Below are 16,228 nucleotides of genomic sequence, written 5' to 3'. Positions count from 1 at the left end.
ATGATATTTTATATTTACTCAGTGGAAAACCATGGAGGCAGTAGAAATGATGCAATGCAGAGCACAATAAGAATATATGATGATAAAGTTAGTTTAATAAAGATTGTTTTCCGTAAAAGTCATTTTCAAATAGAATGTTTGTAAATATGTTACCATTTTTTTGTAAAACAAATATATATACCACAACCCAATTTGAAAATGGGCAAGGCGGACTTCCCTGGTAGTACAGTGGATAAGCATCCACCTGCCAATGCAGGGGACATAGGTTCGATCCCTGGTTCAGGAAGATTTCATGTTCTGCGGAGCAACTAAGTCTGTGCGGCCACAACCACTGAGCCTGTGCTCTAGAGCCTTGGCTCTGCAACAGGAGAAGCCATGGCAATGAGAAGCCCGTGTACCACAGTGAAGAGGAGTCTCCACTCTGCAACTAGAGAAAAAGCCCAAGCACAGCAACCAAGACCCAGGGCAACCAAAAAATAAGTCATTTTTTAAAAAATTGGCAAAGAACTTAAATTAGTTCTCCCAAGAAGGTGTGCAAATGGCCAATAAGCACATGAAAAGATGTTTAGTATCGTTAGTCATTAGGGTAATACAGTCAATACCACAAGGAGATGCATGCACTAGGATGGCTATCACAGATATGCATGGAAAACAGGAAGTGTTGGTGAGGTTGTGGAGAAGTTGGAATGCTCATCCATTGCTAGAGGGAATGTAAAGTGGTTCAGCTGCTGTAGAAGAGTCATCTTAGCCATCGTGGTCCCTCAAAAGATTAAACATAGAATTATCACGAGATCCAGTAATTCCATTCTTACATATGTACACGGAGAATTGAAAACAGGTATTCAAAACAATACATGAACATGCATGTTCATAGGAGTACTGGTCAAGTGTCCATCAACGGATGAATGAATACATGAATTGTGATATATACCACCAATGGAATATTATTCAGCCACAAAAAGGAATGAAATACTGATACGTACCACTATGTGGATGAACCATGAGAAGCAGTGCTCAGTGAAAGAAGCTAGACACAAAAGGTCACATATTGTACAGTTCCATTTATATGAAATACCCACAATAGGTAAATCCATGGAGACAATGCAGATTGGGTTTTGCCAAGAGTCAAGGGGGAGGGAGGAATTGATGGTACAAGATTTCCTTCTGGGGTGATGAAAATGTTTGGAACTAGTGGTGGTGTTGCACAACACTGTGAATGTACTAAATGCCATTGAATTGTTCATTTTATCTTATGAGAATCTCACCTCAGATTAAATAAGTAAATATATACACATATATTTTATTTATTAATCACATATATATGTGTTGCATTTCCCAAGTGGTGCTAGTGGTAAAGAATCTGCCTGCCAATGCAGGAGATGCAAGAGATGCAGGTTTGAACCCTGGGTCAGAAAGATCCCCTGGAGGAGGAAATGGCAACCGGCTCCAGTATTCTTGCCTGGAGAATCCCACGGACAGAGGAGCCTGGTGGCTATGCTCCATAGGGTCGAGAAGAGTCGAACACTACTGAAGCGACTTAGCACCAATATACGTGTGTTAATCATGTTACATATATAAAACTACAAGGGCGCATAATATGTTAATTGTTGATAGAATTGTAGATTTTTGGTTTCTTGGTTGTTTTCTTTCAATGAATGTAAATTTTACTCACAATAACAGTTTTTCAAAAGAGATTGCAGTGCATTGCAATCCTTCCTTCTTCTGGAGTTCAGGTTGCAGTTCTAAGGACTCATACGCAGCACACATTCTTCTGGGGCTTCCCAGCCCTTTAGAATCAGGCAGCTTATCAGTTTCTACATGATTGACAGTATTTTAGTTTTGTTTTGCCTGTAAGTGTCCTGAGTCCAAGTAAACAGAAGGAGGAAGGCCAGAGAGGAGTCACAGGAATCACAGCAGTGTGCTGACTTGCTGGAACAATCGTAGCCAAGGCAGGGGAACCCAGGCAGAAAAAGAGTTAGGGAGGAAGGCTTCCAGCTGTGCCCCACCCCACCCCCCCCACACACCTGGTTCCTGTCCTTACAGGGAAGGGGAAGAAACTCGTAAATTTCTTTGCACCTGCTCTTAGTCTGGTGCTGCTAGATTGTTTTGATACTGCTTTTGGTCTCTGAGCCAGCCTTTGAATTTTGGTGGGCCTCTACTGACTCACTGCTCTGTGCAAATGCACCAGCTGGACTCCCAAGAGCCTAGAGCCTTTCACTTCTAATGTGCTAGGACCCTACACTGGCACTATGCTTTACTCTTTGCTGTCATTCAGTCGGTAAGTCGTGCATGACTCTGTGACCCCATGTACTGTAGCCCACCAGGCTCCCCTGTCCTTCACCATTTCCCAGAGTTTGCTCAGATTCATGTCCATTGAGTCGGTGATGCTATCCAATCATCTCATCCTCTGTTGACCTCTTTTCCTTTTGCCTTCAATCTTTCCCAGCATCAGGGTCTTTTCCAATGAGTCGGTTCTTCACATCAGGTGGCCGAAGTATTGCAGCTTCAGCTTCAGCATCAGTTCTTCCATTGAATTTTCAGAATTGATTTCCTTTAGGACTGACTGGTTTGATCTCTTTGCAGTCCCAAAGCAATGACACCTCTTGATCCTCTTATTAAAAAAAAAAAAAGACTTCTCAGCCTGTGTGTGTCTAGCCCACTCACCATGCCCAAGTCCCAGACAGGTGGACTCCAAGTGGGAGAGCAAGACTTGAGGTTCCCTGAAAGTTAGGCGGGGGAGTAGGGAGGGGGCTGCCACATCCTTGCTGTGAACAGCCCCAAGTTCTTATTCTTCACAGTATTGAGTAACGTACAACTCACCCCCAGCCCATGCTTATTTGCTTTAGGACTTTTCTTACCTGCTTATGTTCAGAACACTTTATAGGATGATCCCTAGTTGAAACCCAGTGAAGGAAAAGTATGATAAAGCCTGTAATTGGAGATTCTATGTAATTCTAAGGAACTAGGCTTAATTCCACTTTAAAGTCTATTAATACAATTGCACTTATAAATGCATTTGCAGTATGCCGTTTTCCTAAAGTACCATCTCCAGCTAGGACGTGAAGCAGTGGTCATTTTATCCCATTTAAGGCAGATCCTCAATATCCATTCCTCTTTTCCAAATAACCTATCATCTCCTAATGCCCGGAATCCGGCCCACACAATCCTTGACTATAGTTTTTCTCCGAAACTATTGGTTACAGCTTCTGTAAAGATTGACACACAACCTCTGCTAGAAAAATCCCTCCCCAGGTAAAGCTTCTGGATCCAAGATGCCAAAATAGGAAGTTCCTCATTTTCACACAATGAATTCATTATTGCAGTAACTTTATAGAGAAATAATTTGTTCAGTAGTGCAAACAGTCTAGTCACACCCAAGGGTCTCTCATGTCTGATTCTACCTCGTGTTTGGGTGGCTCTGAACAAACAACAGTATTTCAGTATTTTAATTTCTCATCTTTTAAAAATGGAGAGTCTGCAAAGCAGTTATCCTTCAATTAAAAAAATAAATTAAAAAAATAATGCAACAAGGAAAAAAAAAGGGAGAGTCATTTCATAGAGCTAAAGAATAATCAGTAAAAAAAAAAAATCCTGATTTATCTTAGAAATCATCGCTAAAAACTTTCACAGTAAGGATAGCCTTGGGGAAGCGGTCCTTTTGTCAGTATCTGCCAAATTTTAAATGCACTTGACTCGGCAATTCTATTTCAAGGTGTTCACTGTGGTAGTTAGGAATAGCAAAAAATAGCCAACAACACGAATGACATCAGTAATTATCAAATGTATTATGGAACATCATACCATGGAATGTCACTTGTATGTTTGAATTGTGTGACTGAAGAGAAAAAAAAGTACAAGAGTCTCTTTTTCACTGATTTTCTCACCACTGTTGATTGGCTTTCATTCTCTGCATCCTTGATCCTACCATTGTTCAAGCTGCCATAATTCCTCTTATCATTCCAGATCTGTACTACTGCTTCCTCCTTTTCAGCCAGTTACATCTATAGATCAAACCAATGACATGACTCAGGCTTCCCTGGTGGCTCAGATGGTAAAGAATCTGCCTAAAATGGAAACCCAGATTTGACCCCTGGGTTGGGAAGCTCCCCTGGAAAAGGGAATGGCTACTCACTCCAGTGTTCTTGCTGGAGAATCCCGTGGACAGAGGAGCCTGGTGGGCATATAGTTCATGGGGTGGCAAAGTCAGACACTGAGTGACCTTCATTTTTACTGGCAGCTGTGATTCCAGACCAAAACCTACTAGAAGGTGTGGGCATATTCTGGAGTATGGCCCATTAAATTATGCCTGTCATCCCATGTCCTGAGCCAGGGTGTACTGTTAAATAGCAGTGTTCCTAGAGCAGAGCCGTTTTGCCTTGTTACTTACTCCAGGGACCAACTTGGCTTAGACCCAGGGAACTTCCCAAGTTCTGGCAAGTGTTAGCACTGTTCATGTCTTCGCTGTTAACAAGCGGGCCAGTGAACCAGCTTGCATCTCTTGTTGCATAGGTATCCAGAGTTTCCTAGCTTTTATGTTGTTTTAAAAGCATTTCAAGAGTCAATTTACAGAAAATGACAATGCATCAATGTGAAAAAAAATTTTTAAATAAGTTACCACTTAACAGACTACTTACTAGCCAATGGTTCACACTTGAGCAGCAGTTAATCCCAAGATGTAAACTGTAATGGGTTTGTGCTAATTTATAGTTATACCATCCTATGCAGAAAGTACCTGGCTGGTATTGAAAGAGGTATTTCAGGCACTTTGAGGCCTGTTACACTGAACAGACCTAAATTTGAACTTCTGTCATGGTTTATATGATGCCAAGCAAGGGAGTTGCCCACACTTTCCATTCAGAAATTTCTGTCTTATATTTCCAGTGCATCTTCAATACAGCTGGATACTACCCTAATGTCTAACAATACTGAAAAAATCCCCCAGGCTGTGAAGGAAGTATTTGCTGAACATCTTGTCACTCGGGCACTTTTCACCTTTTATCATTTTTGAGTCTTACCCCTGTGGTGCACAGGACACAATTTCCAGATTAAGAAAATTAATACAGCAAATATCAGTAACTGATAGCAAGGCCAAAAGGACAATCATAGTAACTAACCAGCCAATACCTCCCAACCTTTAGGAAAACAATTAGTTTTTAAATCAGTATGCCAATTTTATCAATTTTTAAAATGCAGAAAATACTATAGTTTAATCTGATGTGAAGAAAATCTTTATAACCCATAGTGCTGTAACTGTTTCTAAACATTGAAATAGTTCCTGTGTTAACTTTTAAAAAACCATCTCCAGTTAAACAAGGGTTTTCCACTAAATTATTTAAATTGCCTCCTACCTCCCTTTATTTGCATTTTGGATACCAAAGTTTCAGGGTGTACTTTTGAATACTGAAGAGCTAGTATGTCTGAAGATTTAAGAGGGTTTTTGTCCATGTCTTCCTGTCAAGACCTGAATCCAGTTAGTTAACCTGAAAAAATCCTTGTTCCCATTCTCAACATCTCCTGCCACATAATACCCACTCAAGTTCCTCAGGGCAGAATTTATCCATTTAGGATTGCCTACTAGCAACAATTTCTATAGCTATAGGAAACTTGCATGTAAATCAGAGATAACGCCTTGTTCCTCTTGACCAAAAATTTGATAAATTTTGACAATTTCAGCCTTCCTTTGATGTCCTCTCCTTTAGCTTAGAAAAGGGAAGTTTAGATTTATAATCACTATTCTGCTTTTTACTTACATGTACCTTGCTTTGGAAAACTATCTTACTCAGTAGTCTGGAAGCAAAATTAGTTTTTTCCTAATTTATAGATAGCAGCCTGAGAACACATGGAATGTCTCATGGAAATCTTTTTTTATCAGCCCATTAACCTATTTATAAGGGTGAAGTGAGTATTTTTAAAAGGATAAACTTTGGCAGCCCTTACACTTAAAGGATGTTGCTAAGAGATATTAAGATAAAATATGTATATAACAAAAATCTTAAGTGAAAGCCATTTAACTAATATTTAAAACCTCTGCAATTATTAGTTTATTAGTATCATCCAGGACTCAGATGTTCAGTATTCCTCCTGAAATTACATAAACAAATGCAAATGGAAAGAATCCAAGTCAAAATTATATAACAAAACAGCACTCCATCACAAAAGCGTGTAAAATTACAAGAACGCTATTTTAAAACACTGGCACTTTAAGAGAACAATAATCTCAAAAACCACAAAATTGCCAAATTGTTCCCTAAACTGCTAAGCAGATAAACATATGACCCTAATGAATGAGCTGGAGTTTTGTAAAGAAAAGTCAAATTCAAATAAATCAGTTAATTCATACTGAAATACAAAGTGTCTTCCTCCCTTGTCTATTCGATTTATAAAGGGGCAAACCATAATACAGGAAGATATACCTGATTTAAAATGTGGTATATAACTTTTAAAGTCAGCCCAATTAATTAAAAATACCTTTAACCAAGGGTCTCAAGTTTCCTAAACAATCTCTACTTGGATAAGCAGGAGAAGACATTTACAGCCAGCACTTTTTCCCAGAGCCTTTGCTGGGACGATCATCGACAAAAAAACAATATGGCAGTCTTGTATTTTAAGCTCACGCTTTTGGGGATACATTCTCGGGTCTTTAACGTGGGAACTGCAAATATAACTGCCATTACATGGTAATGGGAGTTAAAGAGTGTAGAGTCCTCATGTAAAGATTAGAACATACTTTTCTATTAGTCCTTCAAGGACAGACTTTCAAAATGTTTGATTCTAGTAATCCCGTGCTGTGAATAGATTGGTTACTCTTCACTTGGTAAATGTAACTGGGCTATGTGAAATCCACTATCAACTGGTCAAGACTGAAGTTTCAGTTATGGATGAAAGGTGTCTCAATTCAACTTTTATTACCCTCATCATGGGTATGCAGGGTGTGCAGACAAAAGCTTTTTATCAGCTAACTATATGAAAGAAACAGTGTGATAATTCCGTGTGATCCAAAATGGGCAAAAGCAAAAGACTAGCTTCCCCTTAAGAAAAATTTCCAGACCTATGAAAAGGACAACAATACTAATAAAAAAAATTGTATTTACTTAGAAGCATTCAGAATGTCAACAAAACAGCTGCAACTTTTTTTCTTTTTCTTTTGCAATTACAGAGTGGTATTCAGTTAACAGAACAACAATTATTCGTATAAGCTGCATCAGAGACAACTGAAGATGAAAAAACTACCATCCCCATATATAACTAATTTGTGCTGTGCACCAACAAGAACCTGCTTTAAATTTCCATGCCAATTTACAACCCCCATACTGTACCAGGCAAGGTTAGTGGCTATTGAAAATACCACCAGGACAGGGCTATCTAAAGACACATTCGGTAGTGTGTTAACTATACAAAAAAAGACACTGTACAGTTTAAAAACAAATCTTACACAGCCTTACATTTCAATTTTTTTTTCTTTAAAAGGAGTGAGTTGTGTACAGGGGGGTTAAATGCTTTATAGACAAGAAAAAAAAAAAAAAAACTGCGCTAGAACCAACTTATTCATCATCATCATCTTCTTCCTCCTCCTCATCCTCTTCATCTTCTTCCTCCTCCTCATCCTCTTCATCTTCCTCATCTTCCTCCTCTTCCTTCTTTTTCTTGCTCTTTTCAGCCTTGACAACTCCCTTTTTTGCTGCATCAGGCTTCCCTTTAGCTCGGTATGCGGCAATATCCTTCCAAAATAAAGGCAGGAAGAAAGTGGGACGAAAGACCAAACAGTTAAGTAATGGGAGAAATAAAAGTAACAGGCAAAACTTTATGGAAAAAACAAGGACTCAGATACACTAAAATACCATTTATCTGAAGATTCACACCAACTTGGACTTTCACAAACACTCATAAAAATATTATGAGATAACTAAATAAGCCAGAGCTCATGGTATGACATTGTCTAATATTTGCATTGCTATGCCTCACTGAAGTACAACTATATACCACATCCAAACTTTAGTTTATTAAAACTAGAATGTAGAGACTGATTAAAGGGTAGACACTGCCACCTTCTGAATGCAAAAAAGCATTCTACAGGTTTATACTGACAGACCCTAATCCATAGCAGGAAATCTCTCCATAAAAAAAAAAAAAAAGTTATCTGCCACCAAGCATGCAACTAGGTTCAGAAACATCTAGAAATGGATATATTTCTCCAGAATGACTAAATAACCTAAAATCTAACTTTACTTAATATTTCAATTAAAAGTATAAGGGGAGGTTATAGCTTTTTCTGGTATCAATTTACTGTACAGATCAAAATATTTTAAACTTTCTAACTTAAGTCAAGTTTTTAATATAAGGGAAAGAACATAAGTGTTTCAGGGTATTTATGAACAATACAGATCTGTATTACTTGGTCCAGCCTATTTTTATGTTGTGTGCCTGAACAGTTAAAATAATGACATTATCTAATTCAAAGTGACTACCAGAATTTTCATAAATTCACATGGTGGAGAATAACAAAACCAGCTTAAGTGTATATGGCCCTTGCCCAAGGCAAATTATGTTAAGTCAAACAACTTTAACAATTTATTTGATCTACATTCTTTGAAAGATGGAAAGGGACTTGCAGACTACAGCTAATGGTGCACTGAATAGTTGTTATACTCAACACTGCACCACACCTATTAGAAATCATAAAATAGGAAATTAAGCTGCAGTACCAAGTACAGCTGTTCATCTAACATCTGGCATACTCCTTCACCGCTACACCAAACCCGCACTGCTTACCTTTTCATACTTTTCCTTCAGCTTAGCAGCCTTCTTCTCATAAGGCTGCTTATCATCCGCAGCAGTGTTATTCCACATCTCTCCCAGTTTCTTTGCAACATCACCAATAGACAGGCCAGGATGTTCGCCTTTGATTTTTGGACGATACTCAGAACAAAACAAGAAAAAGGCCGAACTAAAAGGAGAGATTTAAGTTTAGAATTGCAGGTTTACCAACAACTGTGTTGTACTGCTATATAAAAGCCACTTCTAATTTCTACCACATATCTGACAGGGTATCATGTTATAAAATGCTAAATATCCCTCACTAGACTTAATTTACACAGTTATTTTAACTTACAACATTACTAGTTGAACATATATTATTTATTAGTATTCCAAATGAACATTCTGCAATTACTCTTATGATTTCTCAAGAAATAAAAAAGAATCAAAACTACATTTAGGAGACATATTGGGTGAGGTCAGTATCTAATTTCACCGCTCTAACTAAAACTGCCACCCAAGAGAAATTTTACAAAATTTAAATATACCAATACCAGTTAGCTAAGAAACTTTGATTACAGACTGGAGATCCACAGGGTGGCCTGCTAAATTTGTCTACAATAAAATACTTCCTGAAAAATCAAAACAGGCAAGATACTTACGGAGGCCTCTTAGGTGCATTGGGATCCTTGAACTTCTTTTTTGTTTCCCCTTTAGGAGGAATATAAGTTTTCATTTCTCTTTCATAACGGGCCTTGTCCGCCTTTGCCATGTCTTCAAATTTTCCTTTCTCTTTAGCAGACATGGTCTGTAAAAAAAAAAAAAATTGTAAACTTACATGAGTTAACAAAATTTTAACCAATTGTGAAGTATGGAAATGAATAAAATGCAGTATCCTTTGCTAAATATTTAGTAACCTGTTCCGACATCAACACCCACATTTGCAAATTGTACCGAAGCTTTAAAAAAAAAAAAAAAAAATCGCAATTTGGAATTCAGCCTTTATTGCCTACTCAGTAGGTTTTCAGCCCTCTTACCTTCCACCTCTCTGAGCACTTCTTAGAAAACTCTGAGAAGTTGACAGAAGCATCCGGGTGCTTCTTCTTGTGCTCCTCCCGGCAAGTTTGCACAAAGAATGCATATGATGACATTTTGCCTCTCGGCTTCTTAGGATCTCCTTTGCCCATGTTTAATTATTTTTCTAAAAAATAAAAAAACACAAGTTTAATGTTAACAATGAAATTTATGGCACCGAAGAGCACTCTAACTTCTTGGGGAGTCAATGAACAGCATGGCACTGGTTATTAAACACGGCCTTGGCAACAACCCCTCACAATATCAAAGAAAATGTCAGGGATAGACAATTTCTAGAAGAGTCTGCACCAACCCAATAAATGGTCCTTCAGTGGGATCTCAAAGAAAGTGTAGACACAATGGTACACTCATACCGTATTTGTGAATTATCTCCCTGCATCTGTTTTGAATGTAATACCTAAGTGGTCATTAAAATTTTTTTTTTCATGTAAGAAATCATTATTAATCAACAAACCCAAAGGTCAGAAAAGGAATGCTGCAGATTCATGCAGCTACGTAAGGAGTAGGTAAGAGCCAAAGTTGAGTAGACCTTTCCGGATTACGGGCCAGATTCCCCGCTCGTCTAAAGTTTTCCCCATGATTGCTTTAAAATATTCTCTTCTCGGCACAAAACTTTGCCGGGAGGAGGGACCGTGGAAGCGGCAGCTCGGACCCAGGCTGGGGGTGGGGTGGTGTGGGGGGGGTGGCGGTGCTATTTGCGCGGCTGCCACCGCCAGGCAGCCTCGCTTCCTATCGGTTTGGCCCCGAGATGTATTTCGGTTCTGACTAAACACGTCCGGTCTGAAGTTTCTTCGAGTAAACAACGATGAGGGACAAAAGCCACTCCTGCTCGTGGCTCGGGCTGCCCCCCGCCCCCACCCGGGGAATATATATATATACACATATATTTTTAAGCCCTGAAAAGTTGGGGCGCCGCGCGGGGCGGGCTTCGCACACCTTCCCGCCACCCGGGCCCCCTTACTCCCGCCCGCCCGCCAACTTCGGGGCCGCGCGCTGGGAGGCCGCCACCCCCCCGGGGCGGGGGGGGGAGCGGCGACCGGGCCTTCAGGCCCGGATCCCCGCGCGCGGGGCCCGCCACGTGCGCCCGCCGCCCCGCGCAGGCCCGTCGGCCTCCCCCATTTTGTCGGCTCGGCGGAGGGAGCAGCCCCGCTCGAAATGGGGGCTGGCTCCGCCCGCGGCCGCCGGGGCCGGCGCGCACGGAATGGCCGCTGCGCGTCTTCCCCGCCTGCGCCGCCGCCGCCGCGAGGGCGAGCGAGAGAATATGGCTCCTTCCCTTTGTGTGTGTATGTGTGTGAGTGTGTGCGCGAGAGTGAGTGTGCGAGAGTGAGTGCGAGCGCCGGCGGGCGGGGTGCGCGGCGCGCTCTGGCGCACACACTCGGCCATGACGGCCGGGGGGAGGGGCGGGGGGCGCGCGGCCGGACCCTCCCCCTCCCCCGTCCGCGGTGTGTGTGTGTGAGGTGGGGGCCCCCGCCTCGGGAGGCGCCCCCGGCCCGCCGCTCCCCGTCTCCCTCCGCGCGGCCCGCCGCCCCCGCACTCGGGGGGACGCGGGGCTGGCAGAAGAGGAAAAAAAAAAGTTGCCTCGGAACTGCTGCGCCCAGCTTCCCCCCCGCCCGCGCCCGCCTTGTTTTCTCTCCAGCCAGCAGCGCCGGGCCGAGTCAGCCATGTTATCCAGCGAGCGCCGCGGCGCCGCTCCCCCCCGCCGCCCGGCCGCCGCGCCCGGCCCCGGGCTCGGGCTCAGGCCGGCGGGCCCGGCCCCGCGCCGCCGCCCCCGGCCCCGGCCCCGCGCCGCCGCCCGCCCGCAGCGCCCGCCCGCCCGCGCTCGCTAGCCCGCTCGCCGCCGGCGCCCGGCTCTGCGGCGGCCAATGCAGCCGTGAAGCGCCGCCCGCCCGCCCGGCGGCCCGCCGCCCCCCGCGCACGCCGGCCGCCCGAACGCTCGGCCCCGGGGGTTCAAAAACACGTTAAAAAAAATTTTTTTTAATGGAAAAAAAAATTTTTTTTTTTTTTTTGCGCCAGTCAGCGCGGACGCCGCCGGGGGTGGAAACTCGCGGGGCTCGGGGCTCGCGGCGCCTCAGGCGGCCCCGGGGGCCGGGGCTCCGGCGCGGGGCAGGGCTCCCGGCGCCCGAGGGGAGGCTCGCTCCGTGCGCAGTTTCCCCCCACGGTCCCCCCTCATTTGCCTTTGTGTGGATCCTGACCCGCCGGCTCCCGGCCGCGGGGATCCGGCCGCCGCGCGGGCTGAGGAGCTGCCGGAGGCGCTCTCCCCGCCGCGGCGCTGCCCCGGACTCACCCTCCGCGAGGCACAGAGTCGCCCAGTGCCCGTCCGGCTCTCACTTGCCCCGGCGCTGTCTCTATGGAGCTCAATGTACTGCAATGGCTGTGAGAGCGGGAGCCAGACGCAGCCTCCTCACTCTCTCCGCTCTGTAACATTACTCTCCAGCCAGCGCCGCGCCTATTGGCTACCGCCAACTCACGGGGCTCGCTCATTGGCCCGATACCTCCCATTGTCCTGACCAGAGCCCGCCTGCTATTGGCTGTCTCCGGGGACACGTCATCAAGGATTGAAACAGCGCGCAAATCTGAATGTGTGTGTGTGCCGGGCAGAGAGGCTGAGGCGGGAGAGGCAGAGGCAGAGGCAGCAGCTGCTACGGGAAAGCAGAGCTCTATGGTGTATGTGTGCATGTGTCTAACCCAAGCCAGCCCCACACCCGAGCGGCCGCCGGAGCGAAAAGGGCCTGACTTTTCCACAAGTGTCTCCAACTCCTCAGGCAAAAGAGACACCCACAGACCTCCCCCCCCCTTTCTCACCCCAAACTCACTTCCACAGCCGTTGAGATAAGAGGCCCCAGACTTTTAACAGACCTTCAAAAGTGAGAGCGACACGATGAGATCACGGTCCCCGAAAACCGGGGTTTCTGCTTGTGCAGAGGGGCGAAAGCAGCCAAGATTCGAACTTCTCAACCACATACGGTTGCATTACACTTTAGATCTCTGGAAAGGCAGGGCTTTTCCTATAAGAAAGTGACAACGATCCAGTCAGCCGCTTTTAAAACATCCCTTTTCTGGGCTCTTAAGCCCGCACCGTCAGGTTTGCAGAGCAGCTGAAACCTTGAGTCACCCAACAGGCATTTAGTTTCATCCTTTTTCTTGGTTTGCTCGAGTTTCACAGCTTGTCTGGAACTTTTTATTTAAATACAAAGCCCTGTCTTAACTTCCTGGAAATCAAACGATTCTTCCATGAAATTAAAGTACAGCCACTTCATTTCGATGCGGGGTACTCCAGCAGGAAATGTTTGGGAGGGCCTGCTAGAATTAGCAAATTCATTAGAGGCCACATTTTTAACTGTTGGGCTGTTTTATTTGACTTGGTGTGGATTACTGTGATAATCAAACGAATCCTTGTGATGCTATCTTTCTTTCCCATCGCACCACTTAGTGCATCCATGTAACTGCTCTAGGGTTACAGGAGTTGTAGGTATATTGTTACCCGGAGGATTAGATGGAGGCAGAGAGTGCCCATGCCCAAATCCATAGGCTGTGGCTTCCCTAACCCACCAAGGTGGCTGGTTTTAACAGACAAACTTACATTATGTCTGTGAGGAAAATGTGCGGGCTCTAATAGCCAGTTCTGGAGACCATACGCTTATATCGCCCCTTTATGAAACTATTATCTATTGCTCTGTAGCCTGAGCAGACCACACCCCTATTCAGTTACAACAGACTTCCCTTTTTTTCACTCTCTAGTGGTATGTTTATACACTTCTAAACCCACCAGCCAATTCCTCCAAATTTAACAGACCAAAGTTAAATAATTTTGTTAGTTTTTTTCATATATCCCATGTAAACATCCATAACATAATATGCTTTCTCAAATTTATTAAGCTACATGAGAACAGACAGAGAGATAACCTCTCCTGACTATGATTTTAATGCTTACTCCTTTTTAAAAAAAAAATACATAATTGCTATCAGGGTTTATAGTCTTGGTGAGTGGACAATGCATGCTATATGAACATGAAAAGAAATAATATTAAAAATATATAAACTAGTATAATGTGCTTAAAGTTATTGGTGTTTAAAAAAGCAAACATCTAAAGTTAACTTTTATACTGTTTTCATACATATATGCTCTTTACTTCCCTCCATTAATCTAATTTTATGCTTTATTTAAATCTAGGTTATTTTAATTCTGTTTTATCTTCTCAATGACTATATTACAAAATATTCATGAGAATGATTACACTTTAGGGCATCCATGATATCAAAATTTGACTATTACTTGAAGATTGTACTATCAGTATTTTCCAGGAGCATTGTTGGGTTTGCTCTGGATCAACCACTTTTTTAGATACTTTTACCAGTTATTTCTAATAGCTTACTCCTTCCAGGGTCAGTTTATGGTCACAGAACAAGAGAACAATGGGCCCAACACAGGTTTCTATTTCAGCAGGATGCTATGGTAAGTAACAGGCACTGGATTTAAATATCAATAGACCTGGGTTCAGATCCTTGCTCTGCTACTTACTAGCTCTACAATCTCAGACAAGTTTTTTTTTTTTTAAACTTCTTTGTGCTTCGTATCTTTCAGCTATGAAATGGAAGTTATCACTAAGTGGTTGTAAAGATTAAACTTATTTTTCAAAGATTTAAGATTATGCTGACCTCTTTAAACTCATGACTTAGAAAAACTCAAGTGCAATTAGCCTTGAGCTTTTCTTCATATTTTATTTTTATATGAAGGCAGTGGTTGCAAATTAAGCTTTTTTTAAAAAAAATTCTATCCTCAAACAGTACTATTCCTCATTCAGTCTAGTGATGGTTGCTTCATTTACTCCCAAGTATATCAGGGGCCATGACACAAGGAAGGATATTAAGACCTCCACTTACAGGCACATTTCTCATATTTGCTTTCTGTGATACAAAGGGAGGAACATGAGAAAAACTTTCAAGTAAACCCTACAACTTCCAGCTCTAGCCCTGCAACTTTAATGTTCACTTATTTATGATATTAGACCCTCTCCTTCAATGTGAATCATCAGTTACAAACTGGCATATATTTTACTTTAGGGTTATTGAGGGTTTTATCCTAACTTACAGAGTTACCTAATTTAAAAAGCTTGATCACTTTCCATGCCCAATTTAGGCAACTGAATTTCATATCTTCATTAATGTAATTTATGCCCTTCCTGGAGCCAGCCTCTAAGATAGGTGAAGTGCCTCTCTTCTGGGATCCCATAATATTCTGTACATTAACTACTATGCTCACAATTGTAATTATCCAGTTATGTGTCTGTTTGTCCCACTGCACAGCACCCCTTATAGGCAGGAATTTTATTTTTGCATCCCAAGCACCTAGCAGGGTGCCTGACACATAGCAGGCACTGAATAACGTCTACTGAAGAAATGAATTAATAGCTGAAAGAGTACTTACTGCAAATTATTGTTTTAATCTTCCTCTTCCATCTTTGGAGAGAAACATTGGGGTATTTCTAAATCAGAAGGCAGGAAAATAGAATAATCAGTAATAAGCACATGTTAGGATACTAATATTGAGGATAGGTGTCAATGGCACCTCGTTCTTGTAACTTAAAAAGAGGAAGATGGAGTTGGGGGCTGGAGGGAATTGCAAATATAGACAGACACATATATTTGTACTATTTACCAGCTCCCAACTAGGCCAAGGTTATTCCTAGTTGGATACAATGAACTATGGCAAGCCAAATAAGAATTTATCACAGTAAACTGCAAGAATGTCTGCCCAAAGGTTGCTTCCAATGGGCATTTGAAACTTAACTCTAATGTAAAAAAAAAAAAAAAAAAACAACAACACAAAAAGCAGACGGGGGCTCTGGATGTTTGGCTGCAGGATATTGATTCCTCCTCATACAATGAATCGTAAAGTCAAGCTATATGAATTCTCTTGTTGTCTGTCCTTCTCAAAAAGGGCCAGTTTCTGAAAAGGAGGAGAAACAGTAAACCAAAATGTCTGAGGAGGTCAACCAGACTAAGGATCCTGTACACTTAAAACCTTTTTTTCCTGGATGCTGACAATACAGGGGAGGAATTCAGGAAGAGAAAACAGTGCAGGTTGTGAACTAGGACACTGAGTCCCACCACGTGTGGCCTCTGGTAGCCATTAAGGTGTGTGCTTGTTTCCCCAACTCTTGCTTAGGGGCTGTGATGCCTTATCTCACTTGTGAGGATGTTACAGGATTAAACAGATGGGCCAAAAGAAAGACCCAAGGAAGGCAGAGGAGCGGTGTTATTGTATCTGTCGGCGAGCATAGAAGGGAAACTTTGGCTGCTTAGTACTTCTGCCTAGGCCCGAGTCTTCTGTCCCAATGTGGCTTGCAGGTGGGGAAATTAGTGGTTTCAGCTGTGGGCA

General features: G+C 42.8%; 1 protein-coding gene and 1 long non-coding RNA gene across 3 annotated transcripts in view; both read right to left on the bottom strand.

Annotated features, from left to right (window-relative positions):
- Positions 1-6,017: 6,017 nt before the first annotated feature.
- HMGB1 (high mobility group box 1) lies at positions 6,018-12,274 on the bottom strand. The gene is made up of 5 exons (XM_086329540.1): positions 12,134-12,274; positions 9,792-9,955; positions 9,417-9,562; positions 8,770-8,944; positions 6,018-7,718 (listed from the first exon to the last, which is right to left on the bottom strand). Exons 2-5 carry the CDS (start codon positions 9,939-9,941, stop codon positions 7,542-7,544), a joined length of 648 nt encoding a protein of 215 aa, XP_086185666.1. The 5' UTR covers positions 9,942-9,955; positions 12,134-12,274; the 3' UTR covers positions 6,018-7,541.
- A 431-nt stretch (positions 12,275-12,705) lies between these two features.
- Positions 12,706-16,228, bottom strand: part of LOC147361594 (uncharacterized) — a 117,858-nt gene continuing 114,335 nt past the window's right edge. For both annotated transcript variants that reach the window (XR_015138126.1, XR_015138127.1), the window contains exons 2-3: positions 15,275-15,332; positions 12,706-12,854 (exon numbers count right to left, since the gene is read on the bottom strand). This is a non-coding gene — a long non-coding RNA (uncharacterized LOC147361594). The remainder of the gene's footprint in view (positions 12,855-15,274; positions 15,333-16,228) is intronic.

The sequence above is a fragment of the Bos grunniens genome, chromosome 12 (assembly GCF_055505025.1).
Source record: "Bos grunniens cultivar Pamir isolate PY7600 chromosome 12, Bosgru_T2T1.0, whole genome shotgun sequence".
NCBI classification, from domain to species: Eukaryota; Metazoa; Chordata; class Mammalia; order Artiodactyla; family Bovidae; genus Bos; species Bos grunniens.
This window is presented reverse-complemented; position numbering and strand designations above follow the sequence as displayed.